General features: G+C 38.2%; 1 protein-coding gene across 3 annotated transcripts in view; it reads left to right on the top strand.

The window, feature by feature from the left end:
• BRCA2 (BRCA2, DNA repair associated) overlaps positions 1 to 13,048 on the top strand; it is a 52,252-nt gene that overhangs the window by 5,399 nt on the left and 33,805 nt on the right. For all 3 annotated transcript variants that reach the window (XM_015592432.2, XM_015592431.2, XM_015592434.2), the window contains exons 4-11: positions 1,863 to 2,028; positions 2,633 to 2,682; positions 2,771 to 2,811; positions 3,015 to 3,126; positions 3,505 to 3,554; positions 3,810 to 3,921; positions 4,683 to 5,777; positions 7,507 to 12,435. In XM_015592432.2, coding sequence (XP_015447918.1) covers positions 1,863 to 2,028; positions 2,633 to 2,682; positions 2,771 to 2,811; positions 3,015 to 3,126; positions 3,505 to 3,554; positions 3,810 to 3,921; positions 4,683 to 5,777; positions 7,507 to 12,435 — 6,555 coding nt within the window. The remainder of the gene's footprint in view (positions 1 to 1,862; positions 2,029 to 2,632; positions 2,683 to 2,770; positions 2,812 to 3,014; positions 3,127 to 3,504; positions 3,555 to 3,809; positions 3,922 to 4,682; positions 5,778 to 7,506; positions 12,436 to 13,048) is intronic.

Below are 13,048 nucleotides of genomic sequence, written 5' to 3'. Positions count from 1 at the left end.
GCAGCGCGAGTTGGGTGGGGAGGGGTGCGCAGTGATGGGAGCGGCCATCTGCCCTCAGTGGCAGGAAATGCTCCGTAACCAGGTGACACTGCGTCTCCAAGCCCGACTCTTGGAGCCCCGGCCTTTTCTCTCCTTGTGCCCTGCCAGAGCCGCTGCCTTGAAAGGGGAGCGAGGGGGCGAGGTCCTGAGGCCACGTGGACACTGCAGAGGCGCTAACAGTTTGAGGCTAGAGCATGACAGTTCTGTCGACTGCTCTCTGGAGACTTTGTGCTTTTATGTTTACTTTGAACTCTGTGCTGAAGTGGAAGACTTAAGTAGTTTTTAGCCTGTTTGGTTCAGTTCTGATGTCTAATATATCATTTTAAGAAAAGGATTATCCCTAAAGTTCACAAGCCATTTCCGCTGTTTGGCAGTCCTTTCTTTTTAAAGGCACTATTCTTAAAGGCAGTTTTTAAGAGTAATAATAAGTGCCCCAAGTGCCCCTTTTGTGACCCAGAAGGCAGGAATGTGGAAAACCTGCACGCTGGACTTGGAGAGCCACGTGGCCTTAGAAACCCTGTGAGCCCAGTTGTGTGGGAGAGCAGAAGAGTTTGGGAGCAGACATGCTGCATGTCGCTGGCTGCGACCCACCTTTCTGGTCACCGCCGGCTCAGCCAGCCAGTGCTATAGAGTCACTCTAACACAGCAGGCAGTTACTGCTGTTGCTAGGATATAGTGATCAGTGAGACAAAGCTCTACCTCAGGGAACTCACAGTCTAATAGGGAAAACAGCTAGCGTAAGACAAACTGCAGGGAACACATGGAGGGGCAGTCACTCTCACCTTAGGGACCATCTAAGTATTCTGGAGGAGGTAGTTTCAGGACGAAAGCCTGAGGGAGAATGTTCCAGGTCAAGAGAAATACAAAGAGAAAGAAACAGTTTGTACAAAGCCCAGAGCGAAAGCATTTGTACGGGGTATGCAAGCGGCTGGGCACCGTTGACAGTAAAGTGGGGAAATCGTCACCGTAGAAGTTAACACATCGAGTCGTGACGGCCTTGCCACTAGGGAGTTTTGTTATGGAGTTTGAACTGGATCATGAGAATAAAATCAAAGTTTTTCAGTAGACAAGTAATATGGTCAGACCTGGTACCTTGGTTTTCAGTAAATGCCTTTCCCTTCACTCTTACCCTCCATGATACCATAGTACTTAGTGCAGCTTAGTCATAGGACATGCCACGTTCTGCTTTGTCTTCCACTTGTGTGCATATCAAAGAATTTCACCAGAGGGTTGGGGAGCAAGGGGGAAGGTAGATGGGGTAAAAGGGATCAAATATGTAGTGACAGAAATCTAACTATGGGCAGTGAACCCACAATGCAATGTGTGTGTATACATATATATATATGTATACACACACACACACACACACATACATACATATATATGCCTATATATGTGTATATATATATGCCTATATATGTGATATGTGTGTGCGTATATATGTGTGTATGTATGTATGTGTGTGTGTGTGTGTATATATATATGCCTTGCTGTTGAATTGTATATGTGTGTGTGTGTGTGTGTATATATATATATGCCTTGCTGTTGAATTGTATCTATGAAACTTACTGGGTTTTGTTAACCAATGTCACCATAAAAAAAAAAAATTCCCTACTATATTCTGAACTCCTGAGGTTAAAGCTGTATCCTGATTGCATTACCCAAAGTGCCTCATGCATATTAGATGCTTAATATGGCTGTTGAGTGGGGGCAGACAGCCCTTTTTGGGAGGAATCAGCAAACTGAGAAGCCAGGTCAGACTGAATTCCCATATGTTCTCTTTCCCAGTACAAATGACACTTCTTGTTTCTAAATACTTCCAGAGAATGAAAGTTCACAGTCCAGAGCATATGTCCCCTCACTGAATTATTCCATTCCACGGAAGGATGTCACCAACAGTAAGCATGAAAGTTGTTGCACGATGAAGACTAAAACGGATCAAGCCAATGATATTACCAGCCCACCTCTAAATTCTGGTCTTGGTGAAAGGTATGATGAAGCTATTATACTAAAATACTTAAAACATTTTCCTACATATACTTGTTTTATAGAAAAGCATCTGATTTTTACACTAATATTTTGACCGACAGCCTGGTAGAGGATCTTTTATTTTTAAATCTTTGAAGTTGAGTTCTTTAATACAATGATTTTTACATTAGAAACATTTACATTGTTTTTATAACGTTGAATTCACTGATTTTTCTGTATATCCCATGAAATTTTTAAGTAACGAAAATGTTAATGATGAAAAACAATGCCTTTGAAATGTCAATTTAAATTATTTTTGTACTTTGAATCACTGGAGAAAATATGATTTATAGATTGACTTTATGTAATTTTTAAATTCAAAATATACAATTCTTAGCAGGTGAAATTCGTAAGTACTTTATATATTTCCGTGGGCATTTTAAACATAATTTGGTGCTTAATTCTTCATGAGATATTTACCTTTTAAAAAATAATGTAAAAATATTACAGGGTAGTATAATTCTAATAATCGGTGTAACAGAGTCTTTTTTATTTAATTAGTAAATTTTTTTGCCATTTCTGTTATCTCTTGAATAATCTGAGGGATTTGCTTTGTTTGCTTTAGTCCTGGTGTTCCACGATGTACACATGTGACACCACAAAGGGAAAAATCAGGTATGATTAAAAACAAGCTTTTTTATATTTTAAATATTCTAAATTTTAATAAAAATAATACTTAGCAATTTTTTCTTGTTTTCACCAGCGGTATGTGGAAGTTTATTTCATACACCAAAGCTTATGAAGGTAAATATTCTGCCGCATTAATTTTTATCTTGTAGTAACTGCGAACTTGACAATGGTGCCATACCTTTGTCCTGAGGTTTACAGATCCATACCTACAGTTCCACATAGGCATTCAGTAAATGATAAATGAAAAATAAGTGAATGAAAAATATTCTTAATCATCAGTGTCTTTCTATGAAATAAACTCTTTTCTTTATTTCCAGGGTCAGACACCAAAACATATTTCTGAAAGTCTGGGAGCCGAGGTGGATCCTGATATGTCTTGGTCAAGCTCTTTAGCCACACCACCAACCCTCAGCGCTACTGTGCTCATAGGTAATGCTATCAGATGTGCACTTCATACGAAGGTAGATGATGTCAATAAAGTGCCATCTCTAATGCTTCTGTTAAAGAGGAAATGTGAAAAGATAATTCATAATTAGACTAGGTATTACTGTGTTTGTTAAGTGTGTTCAGAATAGTTCTATTTAGTGTAGATTGGGATAAATCACAAGTACATTAAGTGGTATTCTGTAGAAGTCAATTTAATTTATACACAAACCAGGATTATTTTTATTCTAGTAAATTACTATACTTGTTTCAAATGTGTCATTTCGTCCAATAGTGTATGTCTTTTGATGTCATACATTTTTGCATTAACTATAGTGTATCTTGTATAATACAGTGTAGGTAAGTTGAATTTTTCTTTTACAGTCAGAGATGAAGAAGCATCTGCAGCTGTATTTCCTAATGATACTACTACTGTAAGTAAATGTGACAGACTGATTATGCTGTTGCAGTTGCCTGTCATTTTAGGATGCTTTGAAAAATTTTTTATCTTGCACTTTTTCATTCTCTAATTTCTGGTTTATCTAAGCCTTTGAGAAAGTCTCTACACCTGTTCCTGTATGTGATTTTCTTTGACTTCCTATGAAACGCTGCTGTCTCTCTGTTTAAGAATAAGTTGAATATTTACGCATGCTGAGAGTTTCTGTAATTGTAAAATATAACTTTTATAGATTTTGAAAAGCTATTTTTCTAACCATGATGAAAGTCTGAAGAAAAATGATGTGTTTATCCCATCTGGGCCAGATAATGAAAACAAAAATCAAAGAGAAGCCAGAAGCCATGGTAAGTCCAGTTTAATTGAACTACTGTTTTTAACTGACATTATTGAAGTATTCCTCCTCTTAGAGAGAAAACACCTTGCTTTTCCTTTCTTGATGACTGAAGGTATTGCAAGTAGAAGCTAACCTGATTTAGATGAAAATGTCAAAACATCTTGCTAAAACGAGATTATTCAAGATGCTGATGTGACACAGAAACAAAACAAAACCCACTACTCAAAACTTAGAGATGAAGACAACAAAATGTGAAGGCCTTATTTTCTAATTAGAAAGTAAACTGGTTGCAGATATATCAGAAACATACCAAAAATTACCAATCAGGTCATTGGAATATTGCATTTTTCTTCTTATGTGTGTACGTCTGCATAAATATGTAGGATTGGGGGTGTGTGTGTGTGTGTGTGTGTGTGTGTGTGTGAAATCAGATTTTACTCTTGGTTGTTGTAGGGCCACTAAATTAATTGAGATCATCTGGTTTGATGAATCTTAGAATATTAAATTGTGTATATATAGTAAGATTGGTTGAGTTTTAATTGTAGAGCTGGTAAAGAAAGGTTATTGGAGATTGGAGTATAAATAAAAGGCTTTGGGTACATTAGAATCACTCTTTATCAGGGGAAGGGTGGCATGCACCCCCTCCAAAAAAAGAGCACTCAGAATAATCCTTTAAATGTTATTATTTCTATGAAAAAGATCATGAATGTAGTATAAATTATGCGGTTATATTATAAAATGTTAATATGCTTCTGTTTTAAATTTTAACAGGATGGGGGAATTCATTTGATAAAGTAAGTAGCTGCAAAGACCATTTTAGAAAGTCAGTGCCAAATGTCCTTGAAGACGACGTACATGAAAACGTTGCAGATGTTTCTGAAGAAGATAGTTTTTCATTATGTGTTTCTAAATATAAAACGAGAAACGTTCAAAAACTAAAAACAAGCAAGACTAGGAAAAATATTTTCAGTGAAACAAAAACCAATGAATGTGAAGAAGCTAAAAAACAAGTGAAAGAAAATAAACATTCCTTTTTATCTGAAATGGGACCAAATGACAGTGATCCATTAGATTCAAGTATAACAGATCAGAAGCCCTTTGGGAATGGAAGTGAAGCAGTGTCCGAGGCAGTTTTACCGTCTTCAGCCACTGGATGGTCACCGCTGACCCTCTCGGGTCTAAATGGAACCCAGATGGATAAAACACCCCTACTGCATATTTCTTCTTGTGACCAAAATAATTCAGAAAAAGATCTAGTAGGCACAGGGAAAGAATGTACCAACTTCGTTACTTTAGAAAATTCTTTGCCATGTATTTCAGGTGTACCGAAAACAGAGACGCTACTAAGCGAGGAAACAGTGGTAAATAAGAGAGCCGACAGGCAATGCCTTGAATCTCCCACTCGTGCGGTAAAGTACTCACTGGCTGAAACTTCCCTGATGGCTTCTCCACTTTGGGGTGTCGAAAAGTCTGTACTCGGGATCAGAGAATTGCCTGAGGAGACATCCAGTACGGTTTTCTCAAATAATATGACTGATCCCGACTTTAAAGGAGAACTTGAAGCCTCTGAAGGTAGATCGGAAATACACACTGTTTGCTCACAAAAAGATAGTTCTTTATGTTCAAGTTATGTTGATGGAAGCTGGCCAGCCACTATCATACACACTCCTGTGGCTTTGAAGAATACGGGTTTGATATCCACTTTGAGAAAGAAAACTAGAAAGTTTATTTATGCTGTAAATGATGAAACATCTCATCAAGGACTAAAAATGCAGAAATGCCAGGAATCAGGACTGAGTAACCATTCAGCACAGTTTGAAGCAGACACTTTTGAAGTACCATCCACAGTTACAAATGCCAGTTCAGGTACGTGTGTGTGTGTGTGTGTGTGTGTAGAGAGTTTTATGGGTGGCGACAAGTTCTCTTATTTGACCCTGTGAATCTGTAATCTTTTTCAAGAGCACACTGCCCGCTTTCCTTCTATAGTGTTTTTGGTTTTTCTTCTGCAGTTTTAAAATCTCCGTATCTTGTATAGTTGACCCTTGAACTGTGCGGAGGTTGGGGCACCGATCCCTGGGCAGTCAGAAATTTGAGTATAACTTTTTACCCCTCAAAACCTAGCTGTCCCTCAGTATCCGTGGAGGGCTGGCTCCAGAACACAAACCCATGCAACACCGATGCTCAAGGGCCCTGTATGAAACGGCTCAGGGCAGTGCCAACGGTCAGCTCTCCAGCCATGGAGCGAAAACACTGTTTCAGTCCATGGTTTCTTGAATCTGTGGATGCAAAACCCAGAGATGTGGAGAGTCGACTGTATGTTTACTGAAAAAAATCCAAGTTTAAGTGGATCTGCTCAGCTCAAGCCCATGTCGTACGAAGGTCACCTGTAGTCAGTATCAGGCAGTGTCAGCATATGTTATTGGTTAGTTAGGCCTTTGATTAACAGTCTTCAAATTCATTTCATCAGACTTGTTGGATCAGTTTGCATGGTATATGTGTGATCATCACTCTTGAGACAGAGCCTGTGATTTATAAGCATCAAGAGCTTGGCTACATCCTGTTTTAATTTCCTGTGTTTATTATGTGCAGATTGGACAATTCTATAAATGTATTATGCTATTGACTATATTTTCTCTAAAGCAAGCAAAAAAAATAGGGGGGAGAAGCTAATTGCTAGCTAAGTTTAAGCCAGACCTAAAATAAAGTGGTGATTTTTGTTGTTACATAATTTTCTTAAATTTTTAGAGATTGCTCAGCATTATTACTGTATCTCTATGTGTCCAGAATGTGCCCAGCGAAACTTATTTTTTATTTGAGCAACAGTTCTTTTAATTAGTAGCTACATTCTGCGTTAATTAAAAAAGGTGATTTTAGGTCCCTGTGGGAAGATTGTAGTGGGTTGTAATATCTCAGTGACTGAAAGCTTTGGTGGAACTGTTTGAGATTCGGTTTTATTTCCAGAGAAAAATGTCTAATGCCATATATATGAGTTAAAACCAGTAAAACAACTAATATGTAGTAGCGGTCACTGATTAAAGAAAATGAGATTGAAAATTTTGACTTGTTGATAAGAAGTTCAGAGGGCCTTTAAAATGAACTCAACAGAGCAGTTTAATTTGCTTTTATAATTGAGATGATGTCATCTTCAGCCCTTTCATATGTAGAACCTGGTTTTAAAAGTTGATTTTTTTTTTTTCAATATGAAAGACCGAATTAACTAAAGGAAATTATTTTCCTTGCCTTGCTAATTATCTTCTGTTATACCAATATTAGCAATGAATTTTCCAATTTTATTTTCCAATGAAAATACTTTGAATTTTACTCTCAGTTGCTAGCTGCTTTCTGGAGCTGCGTACTAATTTTAGTTGATTTGATACATATTACAAAAAAAATACTAGGTCCTAGTTATTTTTAGTTGGAAAATGTAATAACTTCAAAATAGACAATATTTAGAATTCTTTTTGTTTTAAACCTAACATCACATCTTGCTTTCATGTAATTCTTGTTTTAGATGCTACCTTTTTAACTTTGTAGAAAATATTTGCTGAATGTTATTGATGGTACTTATTTTGTCACTTTGTGTCTTTCTGCTTAGGTTTATTGCACTCTTCTGTCAAAAAAAACTGTTTACAGAATGATTCTGAAGAACCAACTTTGTCTTCAACCAGCTCTTTGGGGACAATTCCGAGAAAATGTTCCAATAGTGAAAGCAATTCTTGCAATAATAAAATAATATCTCAGGACCATGAGTACAAAGAAGCAAAAATTTATAAAGAAAAACTGCAGTCATTTATAACCACAGGTACTGACTGTCTGTCACGCGTACAGGAAAAGCATTGTGAAGATGGCCCCAAAAGCCTAAGAGTTTCAGACATAAAAGAAACCTTCTTACCTACAGTGTGTCACCCTGCAGTGCCACAGTCAGAAGTGCAGTGCAGTGGTATTCACTTTCAGTCCCAGGAAAGCTTTGTACGTGACCATGATGATACCAGCATTTTAACTCCTAGCTCCAAGGATCCTCCATCAAACCCAGCTGTGATTTCTAAAGAAAAAGAATCATATGAAATGTCAGAGAAATTACAATATAAGAATTGTGAAGCTGGTTTTGATTTAACCAAAAATATTCTCGTGGAAAAGAATCAAGAAATACGTGTTTTAAACGAAAATTCTAAAAAAGCTGAGCTGTTGTCACCTGAAAAAACCACAACAATAGCATCACCTTCTGTGACGGTACAGTTCAACCAAAACACAAATCTCACATTAATTCAAAAAGAACAAGAAGAGACTACTTCAGTTTCAAAAATAACTGCCAATTCAAACTCTAAAAAACTTTTTCAAGACAGTGAGAATGATTTTGTCTTTGAAATAACTACTGAAAAGAATATGCCCGTTTTAGAAAATTTTAAGGAACTTCACGAGGCCGACCTCGGTTGTGTAAGAGGACCTGTTCTCAAGTCTGCCCTGGTGGTAGATCACAAACAGGCAGCCAAAGGGTCTGTTATTAAAGGTTTTGATTCATCAAATAAAATCCATGATCTTACAGAGAAGGACAGAAATAACGTAACACAGCAACTAAAAATGACTCTCAGTGAAGATTCAAAATCGGACATCTCCTTGGACATAGATGAGAAATCAAGCAGAAATGATGATTGCATGGACAAATGGGCAAGACTCTCAGATCCCATTTCAAATCACAATTTTGGAAATGGCTTCAGAACAGCTTCTAATAAAGAAATAAGACTCTCTGAGCACAACATTAAGAAAAGTAAAGTACTCTTCAAAGATATTGAAGAAAATTTTTGTACTGACTTAACTTATGTTGAAGTTGTAAATATCTCATCGTTAGAAAATCAAAAGAAACTAAGCAAACCTCATGCACTTAATTCACAGTCAACTGACGTTGGATCTGGGTGTGTGCAGAGTAGAGCGTTTGTTTCTAATAGTGAATACAGTCACATAACTCCTCCAGCTTTATCATTAAAGCGAGATTTTACTTCAGACCATAATTTAACACCTAGCCAAAAGGCAGAGATTACAGAGCTTTCTGCTATATTGGAAGAATCAGGAAGTCAGTTTGAATTTACACAATTCAGAAAACCAAGCCACATGATACAGAATAATCCATTTGAAATGCCTGAAAGCCAGCTGCCTGTCTTGAACGCCGCTTGTGAGGAATGGAAAGACGTTGACCTTCATCTCACAATCGATGCCCCATCCATCGGTCAGGCAGAGAGCAGCAGGGAATTTGAAAGTAAGCAAAAGTTTGCTTGCTCGTTGAAAACCAACTATAACAAAAGTACTTCTGGGTATTTAACAGATAAAAATGAAGCAGTGTTCAGAGGCTTTTATTCTGCTCGTGGCACAAAACTGAATGTTTCTAGTGAAGCACTGCAGAAAGCTAAGAAACTGTTCAGTGACATTGAGAACATTAGTAGAGAAACTGACGCAGAAATAGATCCAAGGAATTTATTTTCAAATAAATGTGACCGTTCCGTTGTTTGGATGTTTGACTTAGAAAATTACAATGATAAAAGTCCTAATGAAAAAAATAATAAATGCCAACTAATACAACAAAATAACACTGAAACGACTACTGGTGTTTTTGTTGAAGAAAATACTGTAGGTCACAAGAAAAACACAGAAAATGAAGATAACAGATGTGCTGATGCCAGTAGAAATATTTGTAACTTAGGAGAATCTGATAGCAGTGATTCAAGTAAAGATGGTACAGTTTATGTTCATGAAGATGAAAACGGCTGGCCACGTGTCGATCAGCACAAGGTACATGTAAAACCACCTAGCCAGTATACGAGGGAGGGGAACACTCAAGTCAAAGAGAGCGTGTCAGATTTGACGTGTCTGGAGGCTGTGAAAGCTGAAGAAACACGTCATGTTAATATGTCAGCGAAAGAACAGTTAACTGCTAATACAACGGGGCAAAACATCAAATATTTGGATGTTTGGGATATATCCTTTCAGACTGCAAGTGGGAAAAAGATCAGCGTCTCCAAAGATTCATTAAATAAAGTTGTAAATTTCTTTGATCAAAAATGTGCAGAAGAATTGAATAACTTTTCAGATGCCTTGAATTCTGAATTACTTTCTGGAATAAATGTTAACAATATGGACATTTCAAGTCATGAGGAAACAAATATGGTTAAAGAGAAAACATCGAAAGAAAGTGACCCTGTTTGTGTTAATAATGAATTACCAGCTCTCCTACCAGGACCAAAATGTGAAATCGAAAAGATCAAAGAACCTACCATGTTGGATTTTCATACAGCTAGTGGGAAAAGGGTAAAAATTGCTAAGGAATCTTTGGACAAAGTGGAAAATCTTTTTGATGAAAAACGATATAATAGTGAAGCCACTCATTTTAGCCATCAAGGTACAAAGATGCTAAAGGACATAGAGGAATGTAAAGAAGGGCTTGAAGTAGCACATGAGACGGTTGAAATAACAGCTGCCCCAAAGTGTAAAGAAATGCAGAATTCTCTAGAGGAGAAAAAATTTGTTTCTAACAAGACTACCATGCTGCCCGGGCTCTTAAGTGATAATTTATACAGACAAAATGAGAATCTTAAAACGTCAACTAGTACCTCTCTGAAAATTAAAGTACATGAAACCATAGAAAAAGAAACAGCAAAAAGTTCCACAACTCATTACGTAAATCCGTCCGTTTGTTCAGCCACAGAAAATTCCGTGTTAGCATTTTACACAGGACATGGTAGAAAAATTTCTGTGAGGGAGACTTCACTGCTTGAAGCAAGAAAATGGCTTAGAGAAGGAGAATTGGATGATCATCCAGAAAAAACAAACGCTGCCAAGGTTACATGTTTAAAAGAATATCCTGAGTATTGTGTAGAAAATCCTTCATGTGGAAATCACTCAAACAGTGTTATAACTAAAAATGACCAAAATGCCTCTGATAAACAAGATTCAGCTTATTTAAGTAACAGGAGCATGTCTAATAGCTCTTCCTACCATTCTGACTTTGGCCATTCCGATGAGATATATAATAAATCAGAATCTCTCTCAAAACATAAAATGGGTAATTCTGGTATTGAGCCAGTGGTGACCAATGTCACAGACGGAAAAACCACTGGTTTCTCAGAAGTGAAATCCACTGTGAGAGAAGCACACACATACCCACAAACTGTAAATGAAGATATATGTGTTCAGAAATTCGTGACCAACTCTTCTCCCCGCAAAAATAAAGATGCAGCCACAGGAGAGGCAGGGTCCAATTCAAATGATTTTCAGATAGGGTCCCCTGCATTCAGTACAGCAGGTGGTCAGGTGGTCCTCGCTTCACGTGGGATGAAAGCGAGAGAGCAATTTACAGACGCTTGCACAAAGGTCATTAAACAAGACTCTGAGTGTGAATCGGGCCCTGGCCAAGCACAAACAGAGGCAGGGGATGACTCGGAGGACGTTATTTTTCCTAACTCTCCGGACACTGTGCCTTCATATAAGGTTTTTGCTGACATTCAAAGCAAACAGAGCCTACAGCACAGCCAAAAGATGTTGGGATCGGGGGAAGTTCCCGAAATGTCACCTCGTTGGCTGGATTCGAAAACTTCTGGTGTCTGTAAATTGAACACAGGGCCACCTGCCAAGTCGGTCTCTTCTATGCAGGCCTGTGGGATTTTTAGCACGGCGGGTGGGAAATCGGTACAGGTGTCGGGCACTGCACTGCAAAAGGCCAGGCAGATATTTTCTAGGCTAGAAGAGAGTGCCGAGCAGCTCGGAGCCAGAGTAGCCTTTGAACATGATGAAGATCATTCAGAGAATGCCACAAGAAAAGACGATACCGTGATACGCACCCCCCAGAATGTCCCGTCACTCCCTTTCTCTGGCTTTAGCACAGCAAGTGGAAAACAGGTGTCCGTTTCTGAAAGTGCCTTCATCAAGGTTAAGGGGATGTTAGCGGACTTTGATTTCAACAGAGCTGAATGTGCTCTGCAGCGTCCACCCTCGCCCCGACAAGATGGGTCACAAATGCCTCCACGCTCCTGGATTGATAAAGGAGCCCGAGAACATTCCACAGACTCCGAAATGGAAAAGGCCTACAGTGAAGAATTTAAATTACCAAATAACAGCCCCACTGAAACCGGTCCCTCGGAACGCACGCACTCTACTGGCGTCTTGACAAACCCCTCTCAGCTTCAGGAAGACGAGCAGCGGTTGATACTAAGAGGCAAAGCATCGCTGGTTGAGGTTGGTCATCTTTTGGGAAAAGAACAAGTTTTACCCAAAAATATGAAAGTGGAAATTGGGAAAACTGAAACTTGTCCTATTCTCCCCATGAAAAATATAGAAATTTCTTACTCCAAAGACCCAGAAAACTATTTTGAAACAGAAGCAGTAGAGATCGCGAGAGCTTTTATGGAGGACGGTGAGCTGACTGATTCTGAACTGCGGAGTCGTCCCGCACGCGCTCTTGCGTGCCAAAACAGCGGGGAAACCAGTTCATTAAATTCAAGAACGGGAAAAAGAAGAGGAGAGGCACTTTTCTCGGTCGGTAAGTATCTACTTTTTCCTTTCGGTTTGCCAGCCACTTTTTAAAGGGAAGTCCTCAATAATCTGGGCATGCTAGCTTATAGCAGTTAGGGTATTACACACTACGTATGTTTTTCCAGACTTTTATGTGTAGTTTGGGGGATTGTGGCTTCACTCTTGAGATATCTGAGTCTGTGTACCAAGAAGTCATGTTTTGAGGTTCTCTGTGTAGTTTTAGAGATGATTAATGTAGTTATAATTGAGAAATTACTGTTAAAAGTTTGAATTTCTCTAGAAAAGTAGAAACTTCATATAACAGCCTGCTTAATACAATTTACTAACCTTTCATATAAATAGATAGAAGTGACAGATGATAGATAAAATAGATGATAAAGTATAGATAGACGATAGATAGATAAATAGATATAGATAGATGGTAGGTAGATAGATAGATAGATAGATGATAGATAGATAGATAGATAGATAGATAGATAATAGATAGACAGACAGACAGATAGATAATTTACCAATTTAAGGTAAAAATAGTTCATTGCAAATGCTTTTTCTCTCTGTCCTCACATGGAACAAGGAGCTAGACAGCTCTGTGGGATCAGTATAATGAGAGGATCAATACC

Source organism: Pteropus alecto, unplaced genomic scaffold (assembly GCF_000325575.1).
Source record: "Pteropus alecto unplaced genomic scaffold, ASM32557v1 scaffold16, whole genome shotgun sequence".
Lineage (NCBI taxonomy): Eukaryota > Metazoa > Chordata > Mammalia > Chiroptera > Pteropodidae > Pteropus > Pteropus alecto.
This window is presented reverse-complemented; position numbering and strand designations above follow the sequence as displayed.